The 21,051-nt window shown below is 39.8% G+C and overlaps 1 protein-coding gene, 1 long non-coding RNA gene and 1 pseudogene across 3 annotated transcripts; 1 reads left to right on the top strand and 2 right to left on the bottom strand.

The window, feature by feature from the left end:
* Positions 1–1,293: 1,293 nt before the first annotated feature.
* On the bottom strand, positions 1,294–8,598 carry LOC147625872 (arginase-like). 2 transcript variants are annotated; one of them, XM_086817852.1, is made up of 6 exons: positions 8,560–8,598; positions 8,281–8,462; positions 8,023–8,182; positions 7,372–7,505; positions 2,042–2,251; positions 1,294–1,952 (listed from the first exon to the last, which is right to left on the bottom strand). In XM_086817852.1, exons 2-6 carry the CDS (start codon positions 8,437–8,439, stop codon positions 1,809–1,811), a joined length of 807 nt encoding a protein of 268 aa, XP_086673978.1. In that variant the 5' UTR covers positions 8,440–8,462; positions 8,560–8,598; the 3' UTR covers positions 1,294–1,808. The 2 variants fall into 2 exon arrangements, with proteins under 2 accessions (XP_086673978.1, XP_086673979.1); XM_086817853.1 differs by having other exon boundaries at positions 1,863–1,952; positions 2,068–2,251.
* LOC147625873 (uncharacterized) lies at positions 3,316–4,620 on the bottom strand. The gene is made up of 3 exons (XR_015268813.1): positions 4,585–4,620; positions 4,049–4,488; positions 3,316–3,546 (listed from the first exon to the last, which is right to left on the bottom strand). It is a non-coding gene; the product is annotated as an uncharacterized LOC147625873 (long non-coding RNA).
* Positions 8,599–18,007: 9,409 nt separating the features above from the next.
* Positions 18,008–18,388, top strand: LOC147625874 (BOI-related E3 ubiquitin-protein ligase 1 pseudogene; annotated as a pseudogene).
* The last annotated feature ends 2,663 nt before the right edge of the window (positions 18,389–21,051 follow it).

Raw genomic sequence — 21,051 nt, forward strand, 5'->3', positions numbered from 1 at the left:
GTATACACATCTCATATACATATACATATACACATTGTAGACACATATAGATACACATGCATACATACATACATACATATGTGCATGCATGCATGCATGTGTGTGTGTTTGTGTGTGTGGTACACACACACACACACACACACAGATATCCCATGAAAATTTCACAGACCCATTTTCAATGTAGATATCCTCCTTGCACCCATGGGCATTGAGCTTGTTTGGCTAACACAAGCAATCAAGGCCAAGACATGTCAACTTTAATCCCCCTCATTGCACCCAATAGGGGTGCCAATAGCATTGGTAGAATTATTATCTGTAAGTAAAGAAACCAACTTGAAAACAAAAGAACTTTATTTTTTGTATTGAGGAAAAAGTTTCACTAATTTTAAAAAAAAGTGAATTGTTGGATTTATATACATATACCAATCTAATTCATAAAAACTTAGTTAAGGTAGTGTCATTCTAAGTGTTACACATGTACATCCTTTCCCTACATGCGTATTATTATGAACAAAAATTTTCCAATAAATCCTTGGTAATTATATATACATACATGCATGAATTCACACACACACACACACACACACACACACACATGCACGCGTGCTCTCTCTCTCTCTCTCTCTGTCTCTCTCTCTCTCTCTCCTCCCCCTTGTTTCTTTTGACAAATGGTATCTAAAAATTGTGTGTTGTTTAAATTTAGGTGTTATTTTGTGTAAAAATCTTTTAAATTTTATTTATGATTTTTATCTATTAAAATAGAGAAATTGTAATAAAAAAAGCCACCAAAACATTCGAAAGACAAATCCGTTTAACTTTGTGCGTGTGTCTATTTGTAGTGTTACATGTTGGCCCTTTATCACATTATGAGTATTAAAAATAACACCTCTTTAGAATCCAGATGAAAATAAGATGCAACCACAAATATGCATGTTAATCGATTTGTCTTGATTGTGAAAATGTGAATGTGTAATGAAATTTTCATTTTGTGATCAAATGAATTTATTTTCTTCAAAATCACTTATTTTTCCATAGATGGCACAAAGTAGGCCCTCTTTCTTTTGAACAAAGATATGTAGGAACACAATCATTACTAGAGCATTACCATGAATGAAAATGGCCACATGAATCACATGATTAACTCGACTAACATGAATGATTCTTAAAACATGCTTTTTCCACATAAGATTCAATGAGATAGTACTATCCCACTGATACATAGATTAGAATCCCTTGTAGGTAATTGGATGCATTCAATCTTTCAATGCTCATGTTTGCATATTGTGAACTTAATTTATTACTAAGATTGTTTGGCTATGATTATCTTGAGGGGTAATTTTCACATTTTTGACATCTTTGCAGTTAGTTCTCGTACAAATTTTGATGCCACCATGGCGGTCATATGATATGATGTGTCACGTTGAGGATTGTACTCCACAACATCGCCTGCAACAATGTCTCCCTTCAAGTGTTGTAAGATATTCATCACATCACGGAAGGAGAGTCCACCAGACTCTATGTGAGACACTCCTGGTGCAAAACCTGGGTCGAGGCAATCTCGTCAATGGATACGTACACACCTTTTGCACCCACGCCAAGCTCCTACAATACACAGTCCAACATGAACATAAATAATTTTGTCACATGGCAAATATGGTGATGAAACATAGTTGAATGTCTTTTCATGGTTTAAAATGGTTTTTTGCTACCTCAGTAGTAAAAGGTGGGCAAAATGTCCAAGTAAAGGTTGGACAAAAGGCCATATATGGATGCATCATCATTATCAAAATTAAGCTTGGAGCATTATTCTACAACTTAAGGCTGGGTAAGATGTGGCATACCAAATTCTCCAAAAATTCTCGATGTTTTTCAAAATGTTTCATCTCATAAAGCTCCACTCCAAACCTCTCGGCTTGCGCCCTCCCCTCTTTGTTTATAGAACGTATTCCAACCTTTGCATTACAAAGAAAAGAGCAAAAAATTATTTGAATTTCTCTCACGTACTATTATAATGAAATGAAAGGAGAATATAAGAGCAAACCTGCAAAAGACGACGGGCATGGCCACCTTCCATGATGCGTGCAAAGGATGATGCATGCGAGAACTTGTTTCCTTCAAAAGATTCATAAAGGTCCGGATGTGCATCAAAGTGGATGATATCAACTGGGCCCCCAAGCTTCTCTGCAACTGCTCGTACAATAGGGTAGGAGAGGGAGTGATCACCCCCAATAATCAAAGGGCGAAGAGGATACTGTCAAGAAAAGAAAACATTTATAAAACAAAAGTTGAGAATCTTTAGGGTTGTGGTTTTTAACATGCTTGTGGCTGTGATTTAATTATTGCTTTGTGTAGATAACTGGCTAGATGTAGAACTCCTTTGAAAAATCTAAAATATTAGCATATTTTTATGAACTTAACCCAAAATTGTTTGCTATGTAAGCCAATCCTTTAATGTTGAATCAACTTATTTAATCTCAAGGCATAGCACATTCTCAAGGCCTATGAGACTAAAGGAAGTTGTAATATGTGTGTAGTCTACGTTATGACAAAGGGATCACTATTAAAAATTGAGCTACAAATAAATATGAGAATTTACATCATAGAATTAAGACATTAACTATTCAAATTTAAAACCTCTGGTGGTCCCATGGGTCCAAAATGTATGTTAGAAATATTTTGTCATGTACATTAGTGCTAAGTAAGTTACTTGGCAACATTCTTTCGCAAACCCTAGGCATTATGATGGATTATCTTTTACTGTTGTCTAACCTTTTGTAAGAAAGGGTGACAATAATTCCAAATGTGTTTTTTTTTGACATTTTTTGCATATTTCATGTGTCCTTAGTACTTATTGCTGATTACACACCATTTAATTCATGTCGAGAGATAGGTGGTTAACTATCACACTATCTTGCCCAATGGAAAGTATACTATACTAAAAGGTAATTTGTTGCAGCTTTATTTTAGTAACTACAATGAACTCAAATGCTTGAAAAGGTTGTGTTTGGAGGAATTCCCATAGGAGGCTTCCTATATTAGAGTGCTCATCTAGGGAAGACTACCAATCTCACCTCCACCAAAATTTGCAAAGCTCATAATTGGCAAAAGACAAGCCATTTGGTGTTTCCTTTTACAAGGAAAATTGCGTTGGCTTTGTTATTCTTACATTAAATGCAAGTCTTGCATCATCATCTAGTTCTCAACCTAAATTCCCATGCAACCACATTTTAACAAAAGCAAGAGTTAAATCACAACCACATTTTAACAATTAATTGTGAACACAACCCCTCCACAAAGCAATAGTTAAATCACAAGCACAAGATGAGAAGAGTCCATGTGGTAATAAATAAAGTAAAAGACAAGTAAAGTTAAGTAAACCATCACTTGAAACGTCTTTTAATTTCATGTCTACCTTATCCATGACCAGCTTCACAGAGTCAGAGACTGTCTTCATTAAGAGTTCATCTCCAATCCCAAGATTTTGCAACTCTTGGATTGGAAAATCCCCAACATCAACTAAGACCCGTGGATCTGCCAAATCCTTCCCTGCATGGTTATGTGACAAGTCGAGAGGGAAGCTAGCATGAGCCTCTTCATGGAAGCATTGGTCCTTTGCAAGCATATTATGAAAGCATGAGGTATTTCTTGTACAAGAATATGAAAGCCTAAGGTATGTCATGACCATCTCTTGAATCATAATCGTGATAGAAGTTAGCATGAGCCTCTTTATGAAAGCATTGGTGCTTTGCAAGCATATTGTAAAAGCATAAGGTATTTCTTGTACAAGAATATGAAAGGGTAAGGTATTTCATAACCATCTCTTGAATCATAGTCACGACGAGTCAAAAATCCAAATTTGCAAGTTAAAAATGCAAACCTATTCATTAAAATGCTACGTACTATACATAGTCACGAAGAGTCAACATTCCAAATTTGCATAGCTCATGATGTGTCATAACTTCCCCCAAGGGACTCTATGTGTCCTCTCCCCCCTAACCACTCATAAATGGAGGAAAGTAGCAAAATGAAAAGAGGTGAAGCACCCAACCTTCCTCGGTTGTGGAATTGGCACTTGCAGACCAAATGGCCTCTCGTACAAACGGAGGAGCAAAAGCCGTTCCTCGATGGTAAGAGGAGTTGTGGCCCAAAGGAAGTCCAAGAAGACAGGAGACTGCTTGTGCCCCACTAGCAGCATGCACAACCTCAGCCTGTAATAAGATAACAACTAACACACTAAGTCAGCAACAGGGATGATGGAATGCATGTTACTAAGAATTGGAAGCATTAGACGATATGATAAAATTGCCTTAGCCCTTGCGCTCTCGTGAAGGAGAGCTAGCGAAGCGTTTATGACACGATCCTGGGCATGGCGAGACGATGCTGTTACTGGGATGGTGTATTCGGAAAAGTTTCTCGCACGCAGCTGGGTCTCGAGCTTTCTCAGGTGCTGGGCAATCCTCATCATGGCTGCAAATCAATCAGAAACCTCTGCTACAAAGAAAATGGACAAGTCGTAAGCATGAAATCTCTGTTCCTACACAAACTGTTAACTAGAAAGTAAAGGCATGGAAGCAAGGCGACCACCTTATAATAATAGTCTGCTAGTTGGTAATGTGAGCGATGGAGCAATTTCTGGAAATCGGAAGTGGAGATTATCTACTATCTAGAGTTGGTTACGAGTCAGGATTCCTGACTTCTGACAGAAACGGCTTGGCCCGCAATTTGATCACGAGGCCAAAATAAAAGCCTGAAACTTGTACACTTGTGCTTTGTAGTTTGGCTCGCAGAATTTGTACCTAGTACACATACATGCCAAACTTGCCAGTAGCGAGACTCTCGTTAACTTTGTTTGTTCAGGCGTGCGAATACTTTGCCAGTACCGAGACTCTCGTGCGTCGTGAATTTTGTGCAACTCTGACTCCTGCGCTTAATGCTCTTATAAAGGCCAACTTACGTAATAAATACAATGACAAGTTGGTTTACAAACCAAGCTGCTTGCGTTACATACCGGGATTCATGGGGGATTACAGATTCCATGTATCAGGAGCTTGGCCAAAGCTAAATCTCCGACTCTTGTAACCTGTATTGTCTTTTTTCAGTAATGAAAATGCCTTTTATTGAAAAAAAAAAAAAAAAACCAAGCTGCTTGCGTGAACAAGCTCCAAGGGTCTGAGGCAACTATTTCAAAGAGTTATGCATGCTGACTTTTCTTAATGCTGCTTAATGTTAGTTTAAATTCAGGTTAGTAGTAGTTTAGTTGATAGTCGTGAAGTATTTAATCTTATGTGAGATTATTTAAATGGGGTCCCAGCATTTTTAACGGTCCATGCACCGGAGTGATCGACTCTAAGGTGCTAGCGAATTCATAAGCTAGGGCACGGGTTTCCTCCGAGCGTCAAGGGCTCATCAGAGCCTGAGACCCTGGCTGGTCAAAAAAAAAAAAAAAGGTCCATCCCCTCTCCACTTCTCTCCTCTCCTCTCTTTTTACTCATCTACCTGTTTCCATATTTATTCACCTTCACTTGCATTTTTCACTACCCCTTTCCTTCCACTTTTCCTTCCCTTTTACAAGTTATTGGAAAACATTACTGTCTAAGCTTGTTAAAAGCAAGACTATAGTGGTTTAGTCAGATGTAATTGCTTTTATTTTGTCAATGTTTACTATTTTAGTAATGATGTGGTTCGTATAAATTTTTAGTTAAATGTTAAATTAGATTATATGTGATGGCTTGTTTTGTCTTTTAGCTTGTATGACACCACCCTTTATTAAAAGCACATGCTATTATTTAAATGTAGGAAGAGGGTCCCGCACTTATATTTGATGGTCCATCCCCTCTTTCACTCTCTCCTCTCCTCTCTTTTCACTCATCTACCCTTCCCCGTATTTATTCACCTTCACCTACTTTTTTATATTTCCCTCTCCTTTCAACTTACTGAAATATACAAAAAAGTCAAACATAAAGACATCTGGAATTATTGTACTAAGGACCCATGAAATATGCAAAAAATGTCAAAAAAAAGACATTTGGAATTATTGTCACCCTTTCTTACAAAAGGTTAGACAATAGTTAAAGATAAACCATCATAATGCCTACGGTTTGCGAAAGAATGTTGCCAAGTAACTTACTTAGCACTAATGTACATGACAAAATATTTCTAACATACATTTTGGACCCACTAGAGGTTTTAAATTTGAATAGTTAATGTCTTAATTCTATGATGTAAATTCTCATATTTATTTGTAGCTCAATTTTTAATAGTGATCCCTTTGTCATAACGTAGACTACACACATATTACAACTTCCTTTAGTCTCATAGGCCTTGAGAATGTGCTATGCCTTGAGATTAAATAAGTTGATTCAACATTAAACAAATCCACCCAACAAGACCATTTGACAAAAAGTTAACCTCTAGTTCTAAGACCCTGAGAGGGGGGGGGGGGGCAAGTCATTGGTTTTGCAATCGAAATGCTTAGCGAAGGCTCAACGTCAGGCCAATTGCAGAAGCTACGACACTTGAGAAGTTTAAGGTCCTTCAACGCTTTGCAAGCAATCAACTAGAAATGTCGAAAGCGCATTGACGGCAATATTGCCTGCTCTGAGGAAATTGTGTCCCCTTTCATGACTCACGCCAGAGTTGTCCAGAGATTTCTCTCGCAATTAGATTGAATTCTTCGAACGTATTCGCCAAAATTGTGCCATCACGTACTAGAAATTTCAAGGTGAAGATTTGAATTTAGAACCGTGTCCTTAGTACTTATTGTCGGGAGATAGTTGCTGATTACACACCATTTAATTCATGTCGAGAGATAGGTGGTTAACTATCACACTATCTTGCCCAATGGAAAGTGTGAGACACTATACTAAAAGGTAATTTGTTGTTGCAGCTTCATTTTAGTAACTACAATGAACTCAAATGCTCGAAAAGGTTGTGTTTGGAGGAATTCCCAGAGGAGGCTTCCTATATTAGAGTGCTCATCTAGGAAAGACTACCAATCTCACCTCCACCAAAATTTGCAAAGCTCATAATTGGCAAAAGACAAGCCATTTGGTGTTTCCTTTTACAAGGAAAATTGCGTTGGCTTTGTTATTCTTACATTAAATGCAAGTCTTGCATCATCATCTAGTTCTCAACCTAAATTCCCATGCAACCACATTTTAACAATTAGTTGTGAACACAACCCCTCCACAAAGAAAGAGTTAAATCACAACCACATTTTAACAATTAATTGTGAACACAACCCCTCCACAAAGCAATAGTTAAATCACAACAAGCACAAGATGAGAAGAGTCCATGTGGTAATAAATAAAGTAAAAGACAAGTAAAGTTAAGTAAACCATCACTTGAAACATCTTTTAATTTCATGTCTACCTGATCCATGACCAGCTTCACAGAGTCAGAGACTGTCTTCATTAAGAGTTCATCTCCGATCCCAAGATTTTGCAACTCTTGGATTGGAAAATCCCCAACATCAGCTAAGACCCGTGGATCTGCCAAGTCCTTCCCTGCATGGTTATGTGACAAGTCGGGAGGGAAGTTAGCATGAGCCTCTTCATGGAAGCATTGGTCCTTTGCAAGCATATTATGAAAGGATGAGGTATTTCTTGTACAAGAATATGAAAGCCTAAGGTATGTCATGACCATCTCTTGAATCATAGTCGTGATAGAAGTTAGCATGAGCCTCTTTATGAAAGCATTGGTGCTTTTTGCAAGCATATTGTAAAAGCATAAGGTATTTCTTGTACAAGAATATGAAAGGGTAAGGTATTTCATAACCATCTCTTGAATCATAGTCACGACGAGTCAAAAATCCAAATTTGCAAGTTAAAAATGCAAACCTATTCATTAAAATGCTACGTACTATACATAGTCACGAAGAGTCAACATTCCAAATTTGCATAGCTCATGATGTGTCATATGAAGGTGCAACCACTTCCCCCAAGTGACGTTATGTGTCCTCTCCCCCCTAACCTCTCATAAATGGAGCAAAGTAGCAAAATGAAAAGAGGTGAAGCACCCAACCTTCCTCGGTTGTGGAATTGGCACTTGCAGACCAAATGGCCTCTCGTACAAACGGAGGAGCAAAAGCCGTTCCTCGATGGTAAGAGGAGTTGTGGCCCGAAGGAAGTCCAAGAAGACAGGAGACTGCTTGTGCCCCACCAGCAGCATGCACAACCTCAGCCTGTACTAAGATAACAACTAACACACTAAGTCAGCAACAGGGATGATGGAATGCATGTTACTAAGAATTGGAAGCATTAGACGATATGATAAAATTGCCTTAGCCCTTGCGCGCTCGTGAAGGAGAGCTAGCGAAGCGTTTATGACACGATCCTGGGCATGGCGAGACGATGCTGTTACTGGGATGGTGTATTCGGAAAAGTTTCTCGCACGCAGCTGGGTCTCGAGCTTTCTCAGGTGCTGGGCAATCCTCATCATGGCTGCAAATCAATCAGAAACCTCTGCTACAAAGAAAATGGACAAGTCGTAAGCATGAAATCTCTGTTCCTACGCAAACTGGTAAACTAGAGAGTAAAGGCATGGAAGCAAGGCGACCACCTTATAATAATGGTCTGCTAGTTGGTAATGTGAGCGATGGAGCAATTTCTGGAAATCGGAAGTGGAGATTATCTACTATCTAGAGTTGGTTACGAGTCAGGATTCCTGACTTCTGACAGAAACGGCTTGGCCCGCAATTTGATCACGAGGCCAAAATAAAAGCCTGAAACTTGTACACTTGTGCTTTGTAGTTTGGCTCGCAGAATTCGTACCTACTAGTACACATGCATGCGCGTTGCCAGTAGCGTTAACTTTGTGTGTTCAGGCGTGCGAATACTTTGCCAGTAGCGAGACTCTCGTGCGTCGTGAATTGTGTGCAACTCTCACTCCTGCGCTTAATGCTCTTATAAAGGCCAACCTACGTAATATTTTTTTCATCTCTGGAAATCGGAAGTGTAAAAGCCTGAAACTTGTACACTTGTGCTTTGTAGTTTGGCTCGTACACATGCATGCCCGTTGCCAGTAGCGAGACTCTCGTGCGTCGTGAATTTTGTGCAACTCTGACTCCTGCGCTTACAAGGGTACATGCTTTTGGGATAGCATATATAGCATCAGCACGTTACTTTGATTTTTGGCCCTCACAGAGTTAAGAGCTTGTTGGATTTGTTTGCAAACCAGCATGCGGCAAAGTTCGGGTTCACTTGTGCATGCAGGGCTGAGGTGTCAGCAAAGAGTTCCTTAACATATCAAAATCACCTGGTGCAGACATGGTTTTTCCTTGGGTCCTTGCTCTAGAATAGGGGCCAGCCCAAAATCCAATTTCCAAGTATGAGCTGCCAATGACAAGTTGGTTTACAAACCAAGCTGCTTGCGTGAACAAGCTCCAAGGGTCTGAGGCAACTATTTCAAAGAGTTATGCATGCTGACTTTTCTTAATGCTGCTTAATGTTAGTTTAAATTCAAGTTAGTAGTAGTTTAGTTGATAGTCGTGAAGTATTTTATCTTATGTGAGATTATTTAAATGGGGGTCTCCACTCATGTCCCAGCATTTTTAATGGTCCATGCACCGGAGTGATCGACTCTAAGGTGCTAGCGAATTCATAAGCTAGGGCACGGGTTTCCTCCGAGCGTCAGGGGCTCATCAGAGCCTGAGACCCTGGCTGGTCCAAAAAAAAAAAAAAAAGGTCCATCCCCTCTCCACTTCTCTCCTCTCCTCTCTTTTTACTCATCTACCTGTTTCCATATTTATTCACCTTCACTTGCATTTTTCACTACCCCTTTCCTTCCACTTTTCCTTCCCTTTTACAAGTTATTGGAAAACATTACTGCCTAAGCTTGTTAAAAGCAAGACTATAGTGGTTTAGTCACCTTATTCACTTATGTTGGAGAGATGTAATTGCTTTTATTTTGTCAATGTTTACTATTTTAGTAATGATGTGGTTAGTATAAATTTTTAGTTAAATGTTAAATTAGATTATATGTGATGGCTTGTTTTGTCTTTTAGCTTGTATGACACCACCCTTTATTAAAAGCACATACTATTATTTAAATGTAGGAAGAGGGTCCCGCACTTATATTTGATGGTCCATCCCCTCTTTCACTCTCTCCTCTCCTCTCTTTTCACTCATCTACCCTTCCTCGTATTTATTCACCTTCACCTACTTTTTTATTTCCCTCTCCTTTCAACTTACACCCTTCATTTTGGTTTTACAACTTATTGGGAATTTTTATTGTAAATTTATTAGAGTTACTTTAAAGTTTCTCTAAATGGGAGCTTCTTGGTTGTGCCACCTTGAGACACAAAATGTAGACATAATATCAATTGAAATAAGTGTTTCAATCCAATAATTAACTAGCATGTTTGACCTTGAAACCTAAATCACTTCACTCATTATTAATGACTATTTCATAATGAGAAGCAAGTCAGTTTGTCAACATCCATCTTCCGATTGTTTACACAAGTTTCAAATGCTACAAAAACTAGGCAAAATCAAGCACCTCCTAGCTCTTGTAGTGCATGGCTACAATGTGCTCCATGTCACCTATGCACTTTCTCCAATTGAGTTGGGGGACATTTAGCCACCATAGCCCAGATAAGAGCATAGTGGGATGGGACTCTTAGGGCATCTTCACATGACCAATGTAGTTTGCAAACCTGCTTGTCTTTGTCAACTTCGACTTAGAAACTAGTTTTTGGGTTGGCCCCTACCATCAAAGTAAGGGCTCAAAAAAAAACCAAGTATGCAACTATTTGCAACATGTGATTTTGACATGTCAAGGACTTTGTAGCTAACACCTCACCTTGCATGCACACCTGTCTTGAGGAACTACATTGCGTGTGAACAATACCTCTAGTTTTTTGTCCATTATGGGTTTACAAACTAGACCCTATGTATGAACAAGCTCTTACATGTGTTAAATAAGGTGGATTATCCACTGCAGCCCTTGCTTTTAGAGAGTTTGACTTGGAAACCCCATGCAATAATGGCACACATATAGGCTCCAGATGAAGACGATGAAGGCACAACCATGTTGTTTGCTAAATTTATTCCTGGATCTGCTAGTTGTCCTGGGTCCCCTTATGTCGAATGGAACAAGTGTTTCTCTGCAATTTATAGATGCATGTGTTGTAGCTCCTCCACCCCCATAGTGGGATGAGCTCTAAGTGACTTTCTCCTTGACTTGGTAATTCCTATTTTCAATAAAGTCAAGATTAAATCAACACACATTTCTAAATGCTTTAGTTTAGTAAGTTTTTTATTGTTAAGAAAATTATGAAATGTTTATCGATATTCATATGTTAAAATTTAGTTTGTTGTGTATGACATTAAACACAGTTAATAGTATGAATGCTCACCCAATCTTGAAAGGCATATGCTCGAGACACAAAAAAGCTTTATGAGGTGTAGACCATAGTCATTTCGGATAACTAAGAATAAAAGTTTTTGAAAATATTAATGAAAATATTCTTTACATAGAATTTTCCTTAATCCTTTGCCTCACATTCCCATAGTGAATGTTGCTTCTGACATCACTTCTATGTTTGTAAGTACCATAAAAAAGGCAACAACCACTTGTTAGGGTGAATTTATTTGAAGTTATTCAAACAAGTGTAAAGATATACTTGATTACAACATAAAAATGTATATATAAAATACATAATCAAGCATTGTAATTTTTAAATAAACACCTGATATATGCATTATTAAACCTTGAATGTTTACACTAGGCATGTTGGCTCATTGTTGAGCCTCACACATTCTAATATATATTTCGAGTCATCTTCAAATAGACATCTATAAATAAAGACTCTTGAAAACTTCTATATATACTCTTTTATTAGCAAGTTTTCCTTTGTTTCTTCATTCCTTGTGATTCTATATGCCTCACAAAAATGTTGTCTATTAATGGGCTCAAACTAGCACTATTGCCCTTCACTTTATCTAACTTGGCCTTAGAAATTTCCCCCTCCTCAAGCAGAGCTTATAGGTGGTGCAATAACCCTACACTGCCCTAGCAAAGCCTATCCACCAAACCTACGCTTGGAGATCTTCTCCTCCTTTAAAAGTGTAGTTTTGAATGAGTTGCCCGCCGTCATCATGGACCACATTGATTGCTACCATTATCATGGAGCTCACTCACTCCTTGCCATCAACATTCAGCCTGGTAAGATCCTTCACTAATCTGAACCTCGCCTCCTCAAATTGCGAATGCATGGGTGAAGAGTTAGGTGGGCGGACTAATCGATCATTGCCGAAAAAACCCAAACAAGGAAAAATAAAAACCATGAATTTTAGCTTTGCCAAACAAGCATCGTGCATAAGACTTACTTATATAGGCAGGCCAAAAAACTTTCTTCTCATGCTAGACTTAAGGCTTTATATTTTTGTAGATTAAAAAAATAGATATATCGTGACATGTTCAAGAAATTCACTCAATAGTATATGTGACTAGCATGTAAGTTCAAGAGAATGACATATTTATTTCATATTTTTCTCACATTTATACTAGCAAAACAGTGGCATAAAAAAGTTTTGGAAAAAAAAAAAGAGAGACTACATGGGAATCATACATAGTGAAAAAAAAAATCCCAAGGTGATGTGTGATCGTCTAACATGTATGAAAGTTCTTTTGGCCTTGCATGTTCATTTCACAATGGCAGTACATTGTCTAATTGCCTTGGGGTCGGCATTGGCAGAGAAGAAGGAACTTTTAATGCATGTGTGAAGCTGCAAGCTGCACGAGGTGGCTCACTGCAGACACTGATAGAGAGTAGCAAGAGGAGGATTAGGAGGAGGCAAAAAGAGGAGGAAGACTATAGAAACTTTAGGCAACTCCCTATACATGAATTTTAGGGGGAACCAGGAAATTTTAGCATATTTCCTAGATAAGACTAGGAAATTTTATTCCTAAATCTAGGAAATGAGTTTTCCTATTTAAATCACTAGAATAAATGTTTCCTATGTAGTAAATGAGGTTCTTTTACATAGGAAAATAAACTTTCTATGTAGGCTATGCATTGCTATCTAGGAAATATGCACTTCTATATGAAATTCAACATTTTCTATATAAGAAATGAGGTCCTTTATATAAGAAAAATTAGTTCCTAATATATAGACCATACAATAATATCTTGGAATTTTTACTTCGTATATGGAGAATGAAGGTTCCCTATATAAGAAATAAGTTATTTTTCTAGAAAATACAATGTTTATTAAAACTAGAGAATCCATTTAATTTGTAGGTAATTATGTTTGTGATTTCAGTTAATGGTTTATCTTATATATAAGAATTCTTGTTTATCCTCATGGCCAATGTTTTTATATTTGAAAATGAGCACATACTTAACATACTTGTATAATTTTGATTTTTCTAAGATATATAATATAAGCTAATTTTGTTTTATAAATTCTAAACACTTATGTTTCTTCTATACGTACAAAAAGTTTCAAGAGAATTTGATATGAAGGGTAAGTGCACCATATAATAATGCCAATGTGAATTGTCAATTATTTCAATATTGAAATATAAAATGTAATGTCAAAAAGATGTTCAAATCAAAGTGCCCATAAAGATTGAATGTGCAATTTGAAGTTCATTATCAAATGAAAATAGCAATTTTCTTGTTTTAAAAGATAAATGTGCAAGTCTAGTCCATTTTCACGCAAAGTATAATGGTGTCACTTCATCTTTGGCCCATTGGCTTTGGATACCACAAACATCAATCTAGATTGTAAATATATCCACTATAAATGCTTGGGCCTACTGTGGTTTTGTTCTAAGCACTTAGGTGAAATCTTGGCTAGTGTGAATCTGTAGCTTCATCGTTGGTCTCCTAGTAGCCTAGATTGTTGGAATTAATGTATTAGTTAAGGCAGTGGAAAATGTGTAAGCAATAAGGGTTAATGGCATGTTTTCTGTTATTTAAGGTTTTTCCCTCAAACCACAATAAGTTGTTGAGTTAGTGATAGTGTGTGTGTTTCAACCCTAGTTGGGTTCCACACTAGGGTTTTGGCATGTTGGGTAGCCATTGTGTTCTCATTCTTGCATCTTGTAAATGAGTTATGTCTGCTTTATTCCATGCTTTTCTCTTGCTACATTTGGTATTAGAGTAGGCTCTGCCTTGCTCCCCCAAACATTGATTTCTTCTCTCACATTTTTTCCTCTTAAATACTTATGAAAATTCTCAAATTTTGTGTCGGTGCGAAAGCAGCGCACTGCTTTAGAGATTCCTCTATCTGACAGCCAGGATGGCACAATAAATGTTGTCAGAGGGGGTAGGTAATAGCTAGCAGCAGCTGGCAGGCTACTGCTAAAGCGGCATACTGCTATGTATAGCGGCGCACTACTTTACTAAAGCAGCACACTCTAGGCAGTTGACAGTTTTTTTGTGTCGACACAACTTTGGACTCTATCAGGGGGTTTTTTTATTGTTTTTGATCTATTTTGACACAAATGGACACACACAAACACACTCTAATGACCTATCACAAAAGAAATCATAAACAAACATTTTTTTCTACCGATTTGACCTTTTTCCTACGATGTGACACCTAGAACCGGTCACTTCAAACGTCAAATCACAACTAAAAAAGAGATTTCGTACTAGTTTTTCTTGATTTTGACAACAATCAATCAAAAGCTAACCTTTCTACACAACTTTCAACAACAAACAAAACTCCTATCACCTTCAAATCTCTCCAAACTCACAAAAACGGTCTATACTCTAGCTCAAGCTTCTAAGCTCGAATCGGGTGGATAACGATGGAACGATTGGTATTGGTGGAGCGTACCTGACTAGTATCCGTAGCAATGGCACCAAAAATGTTAAGTCTTCTATGTATGTGACTCACATGTCATTGGGGATCGTCCAAGCATGCCGCAAGTGAGTGCTCAACTCATTGCTACTTCTAGGTAGGAGCCAACCTCGTAATCGGTTCTACGAATGTCACGTTCGCAGCTCCCAACTTGTTGCAAATGCGATTTCGCTTGGAGAGGAGAGGGAGAGGGAAAGAGAGAAGATGGCATACTCGTGAGCGTGGGTGAAGGGGAAACCGTGGACGTAGCAATCGCATGAGACCATACAAGGAAAGAAAGCATGCAAGAAATCCAACACCCTTAAGGGAGTGGAGGGAAGCTTGAGCTCTTTGCATTCAACGTGGTATCCAACAAGTGAAGACTAAAGTCAAAGACTTTGCCTTTTATACAAGTACCTTTTTTCAAGGGAGGACTAACCCTTTCCATCTCTTGCACTCTCTCAAGCTCTAATTCTCCTAGCTAGTGGCGCAATGTGCGACCACCCTACTCTAGCTTCCCTCATTTTCTTTTTAGCTCTCTATGTACATGGCCGAATCGGCAAAAATTATAAGTACATATATTACAACATGGTGGGCTGCCAAAAGGTTAACACACCCTAAGACCCATTTCAAGTTTGGTACCAATTAGACAAGTGACATATCAATGTCATTGGCCGACGCATAATCTTCCTTCACATACGTAACATGCATGTGGAAATTGGGCATTTGGCCTTTCCGACTAGACATACGGGGTCCAATTCTCTTTATACTTGGCAAGATCAAGGAAACCACTCAACTTAAGAACAGTTCCAAGTTTGGTACCAATCGGATAAGTGCATATATCAATGTCGTTGGCCAGCCTGTATTTTTCCTTCACATACGTACCATGCATATAGAAATTGGGGCATTTGCACTTCCCGATTGGACATATGGCATCTAATCCACTTGATACATGTCAAGATCATGGAAAACACTCACCTTAAGACCCCTGCCAATTTTGGTACCAATCAGAGACTTGTACATATCAATGGTGTTGGCCAACGTGTAATTTTCCTTCACATACATACCACGTGTATGGAAATTGAGCCATTTGTCCTTCCCAATTGGACATACGATGTAAGATGCTCTTGATACTTGTCAAGATCATGTAAAAAACTCACCTTAAAATCCATGCCAAATTTGGTACCAACCGAATAAGTGCACATATCAATGTCGTTGGCCGACCCACATTTTTCCTTCACGTAAATACCATGTATATAGAAATCGGGGCATTTGGCCTTCCCGATAGCAGATAAGAGGTTCGTTGCACCGGTGGTGCGGTCCCGCCAGTTCCTGCGTTTGCTTCTAACACGACCCACGGACCTTCAAAACTCTCTTGTATGCACCATATTTATCCATGGCCGTCTGTGTAGTCACATTGAACAAGCCGCCTCGGAGACAACAGTGGGACAATTTTAGAACCAACGATTCTTGACGTTTTCTGCAGGTAGCGGAGCATCCACGACAAGGCGTGGGGATCCTTAGCCGGCCTGTTTCATCATTGAATTCCATGTTTTTGTAAGCACTGTTGCAATGCTAGTGATGAATTTCGAAGTGTAATTTTTTAAAAATAAAAATAAATTTTGTGCCTTCTCTCTTCTCTTCTCTCTATCTATTAAGGACGGATCAGCTCTACGCCACGTGGAACTATGTGGTGATCTAGTGAACATTCCTTTGACATGTGTCGTACAATAGAACCGTCAACCCAACCGCTCCTTCGGAGTCGCGGCCAAAAGGTTCCTGGCCCAAGGAAGCCCCCGACAATGTCATCGTGGCTGTTGGTGCCTGCGCTAAAAATCTTCCTCTTGATATGGGCAACCCAGAATTCGGCCTTAGCCTAGAACTCACTGAATTTGGCCCCTCCAAAAAAGAAAAAAGACCCTCAGCCCCAAACACAAGTTAACATAGACTTGCCGCAAACGAACGACGACTCAGCCAACAAAGGACCTGCGCCCGAAGACAGCCTAAGGCCTTGACACAGAAGAGCAGATTAATGCTCGGAATATATTCACAAAAAGCATCGATGGAATGATGGATGTGTCTAGAATATAACCACGACAACGATTTGACCACCCAGATCCTGCGCCAAATGAATTTTCAAACGTTGCAAAGCTCGATTGCCTTCCATGTGAGCAAGGAGTTTTCATTGGTATGTGTATTCCAGCCCTCACACATCCATTGGCACGGCAATTTGACTGGCTGAGAGTGTGCGAGAACAAGCTTTTTGTAACTGGAGCCACTGTCCACAATTTTGTCTCCCGGCCGCTATTACAAGTCTAAATAACATCGGGATTCTTCAACGCTTTGCAAGGAAACAGCCTCTCCTCACATATCCATCGATGCAATTCCTTTAACGACTCCTCAAGATATTAGGGAAAGGCCTCCGGGAGGCCAGAAGGCAACCGGCGGCAGCCGGGGGCCTTCTTGCCGACCGGTGGCCTTAACCGTGTCGTCAAGGGTCTGGGCGAGCTGGGAGGCCCATTTCCTCCCGTCGATGGCGACCTGTGAGACTATTCTGCCAGTCCTGCCGGTATTCCAGCAAGCCCAGGACCTTGACACATTGGGGCTACTCTCTTCCACAAAAAGACAATAGCAAGCGGCAAGTCAAAGCCATCTCGAACTACTGTGGCGTACATTCTTCTATGTAATGACCATTTTTATATGAATGTGTGGAGGCAATGATGTGTACCCATAAGCAAGCGGTATCATTTAAGTACAATAGGACGGGTATGTAGAGCTTATGAGGACGTAATGCTGACGTCCGAAAGTTCTTTATCATAAAAGAAATCCGCGTCTTGAGACAATGGGTTATCAACGTCTGTAACAAGGTCACACAGGTAGCCCAAGAGGAGACGGAGGATTCGGCACAGAGCACGAATCAGGAGAGTAGGTAGAAACCAAGAGGGATTCGATGTCGTAGCTCGCGGCATAATAGAGAGAAAGCACAACTCGATGATCTTATCAAGATCCAATCTTTGCTGGCGTCAATCCTGGGCGATGAGTTGCAATCACAGTACCTGAAGCAACGAGAAGAGGTCGATCAGCTCATCAAAATTTGGGTAATCTTTTTGTCCATTCTTTGAAATCATGTTTTGCCAATCCTTGCGTCGGAATTTGATTTTTGGAATTTCGACCTTTGGATCTGATGGTGGAACGGTCTTCAAGGAGAGCGGATGAGACAAGCGCTCGAGGAAAAACGGCAGCAGCACACCAGAGCATTATTGACCTTAATCAAGGAAAGTGTATGGAGGCGGCTAAAGAAAAAGGACGTGGAGGTTGAGAGAATAGGCCGCAGGAATTGGGAATTGGAGGAGCGTGTGAAACATCTCAGTCTAGAATCCCAGCTCTGGCAGAACTTGGCCAAGAACAATGAGGCTATGGTCTCCAATCTCAGAAGCAATCTGGAGCAAGTAGTAGCACAGAGCAGGGAACAAAGCAAGGAAGGATGCGGGGAGAGTGATGTGGATGATGCAATTATGGAGAGTCAGGTGATGCTCATGGGTGATGCTTATGCCCGCACTGTGAAAGAGAACAGGGACCTCAAGGAGCAATGATCTCAAGCTGACAATGTGGAAGAAGGATGATTTACTCCATGTAAACCTAGGTCTTGCATTCTTTGGGGCTCCACATAGAGGACACTCAGTTCGACGAGTGTCACATTCTTTATACAGGCAAAGATGTGTGCAAGGAAGGAGGAGAATGCACACGCTATTCGTTCTACACATATGCATACATAAATACACATGCACATGCATACACAACACGCACATAGGTAGGGGGTTGCACACATAAACATACACACACTTGAAAGGGTGTACACAAATGCACATACATTTGCATATGCAAGCACACACTCACGCGTACAAGCATTGCGCGCGCGCACACACACACACACACACGTAGGTGAATATGCACAAATGTACATGCAGATAATTGTTATATATACACATAGCAAAACACACATGCGCACATTCACGCATACACCACACACACATACATATATGCATGTGCGTACATAGGCACGGGGCATACACATGTACATGCACATGCATACACAACATACACATAGACAGGGGGTGCATAAACATACTCATACACAAACATGCAAGTGTGTGGAAACATGCACGTATGCACGTGTGCATATACACATACACACGCACACACCACACACATGTACACACACAACAAGGAAAAGCGGTCACATGTACGTGTGCATATACACATACACACGTACACACACAACAAGGAAAAGCGGTCACATGTGCGTGCGTAGACACGTTTTCTGGTCTGGGTAGTAAAGTTACGGGAGCGTCTATTCACGCCGCTATTTATGCACCTATCGACAAGCATTTATTTATGCTGCTAAAGTGGCACATATAGATGAGTGTATAGACACGCTCACAGACGAGAAAATGCACAATGCACACAGGGCATTTTTTTGCGTGTCTATACACGCGTGTATATTGGCATCTATATGACAACTAGATGCGTGGATAGACACAGACCGTAACTGCGCTTATAGACACGACTCAAAATTTGTAAATAAAAAAAAAGCAACATGCTCATATTTCATACCCTTTGCTCATACATGCTTGCATTGTATTTAATGCAACCAACATCAATGCATTGTGTATAATTCGCATGATTCCGTGCACGAGTTAAGAGACGAAGCAGATTTAGTTGTCTTATACAAGCCCATGATTACAATTTCGAATAAAAGATTTTGAGTCCACAACATTAGACGCGTGTAAACCATCCATGCACGAGAAGTTGAATACAAACATTACAAAAGTGTTTATATATATTGCCCAAAAAAAGGCTTGTACATACATACACATGTGGCCTCAAGTACGAAAAGTGATAAAGCCTTAAATAAGATCCAGCCACATGTGGCTTCTTCAAGTACAAAAAATAGTGGCTTTGTAGGTTTGTTTATACATGCACGTGTGGCTTGAAGTACAAAAAAATAGTAAAGCCTAAAGCCACATCCAGCCATATATGGCTTCAAGTACAAAAAATAGTTGCTTCTATCTAGCACTACATCTACTACTAGTCGGAGTCTCTCTCTCCTCACTCTCGGAGCTTTCTTCGGCGCCTTCATCTGGATTGCCTCCTTCTGTCTCTGTATATCAAGTTGCAATCTGACACAAAGAGCATATGCATGTATTAGATTAAATCAACAACTGACTAAGAAATCACATAAATGCAAGTCACATTGAGATCCATACTTACAAATTCAGCCCCCCATGACACTCCATATTGCTCCATCTGGATCCGTCGTGCGTCCCAGTGCTACTAGCCTTGTTTCTTCCATGGCAGCTTTCTTTGCTTGCTTCCACTTGCGTCTATGAGCAGTGGCAAGCTAGCTCTTTGGAGCATGTCCTTGCTCTATCCTGGCCAACTTGTCTCTTGAGCAAGGACCTCTTATTGGCAAGTCTTGTCGGCAAAGACATGATCCAAAGGGCCAGCCAAACAACGCTCATAGGCACGAATGGGAGCAAGAAAAGAAGGCTATCATAGAATAGAGGACATGATTTATTATATATTTCTTTGATATACAATGTGCATAGCTACAAGAGAGGGCTTAGGGTATAGCATCCGACTTTATTATATATTTCTTTGATGTACAATGTGCAAAAAAGAGCTTGAGGTATAGGGTACAAAAAAAAGAGCTTAGGGTATAGGGTACAAAAAAGAGCTTAGGGTACAAAAAAGAGACGAGAGGGGTTTAGGCTCAGGGTCACTACATAACTAATGCACAAGAAAGCTAACTAGTAATTAAGAGCTGAGTGCTACTCGTGGAGTGCTCTCGCCACGCAAAGAGTTTCTACGATCTTTTGGGTCTCCCCAAGAAGATGTGCATGTAGTCCTTGGTGTCAGGCTACTCTCATTGTGATGCTCATCGCGATGATAAGCTCCGCGTACTAGCTTCCCAATCAAAAAAGAAAGGTACCCAACGAGTATACGGTACCCCCAATCACTACACCACACAATAAATATGAGGGAGACATATGCACACACAGCACTGGGGGGTTAGGATTAAAACATATGCAAGATAGAAAAAGAACACATAAATAATGGATGGGAAAAAAAATTTAAGTGAATGGAAGAGGGAAGGGGGATGGGGAAGAACCCAATCCCAGCCCCAAACTATCTCGGGTTCAAGGGGTAACGCATCTAGAAACGCGTCAATAAGCACGACTGTACTGTCAAACAG

Source organism: Cibotium barometz, chromosome 23 (assembly GCF_041138505.1).
Source record: "Cibotium barometz isolate CiBa-2024 chromosome 23, ASM4113850v1, whole genome shotgun sequence".
Lineage (NCBI taxonomy): Eukaryota > Viridiplantae > Streptophyta > Polypodiopsida > Cyatheales > Cibotiaceae > Cibotium > Cibotium barometz.

Coding starts and splice junctions, on each gene's coding strand:
- LOC147625872 (XM_086817852.1), bottom strand. CDS start 8,439: ATGATGAGGATTGCCCAGCACCTGAGAAAGCTCGAGACCCAGCTGCGT. Junction 8,183..8,280: donor ACGAGCGCGCAAGGGCTAAG/GCAATTTTATCA, acceptor ATCTTAGTACAG/GCTGAGGTTGTGCATGCTGC. Junction 1,953..2,041: donor ATGCCCGTCGTCTTTTGCAG/GTTTGCTCTTAT, acceptor TGTAATGCAAAG/GTTGGAATACGTTCTATAAA.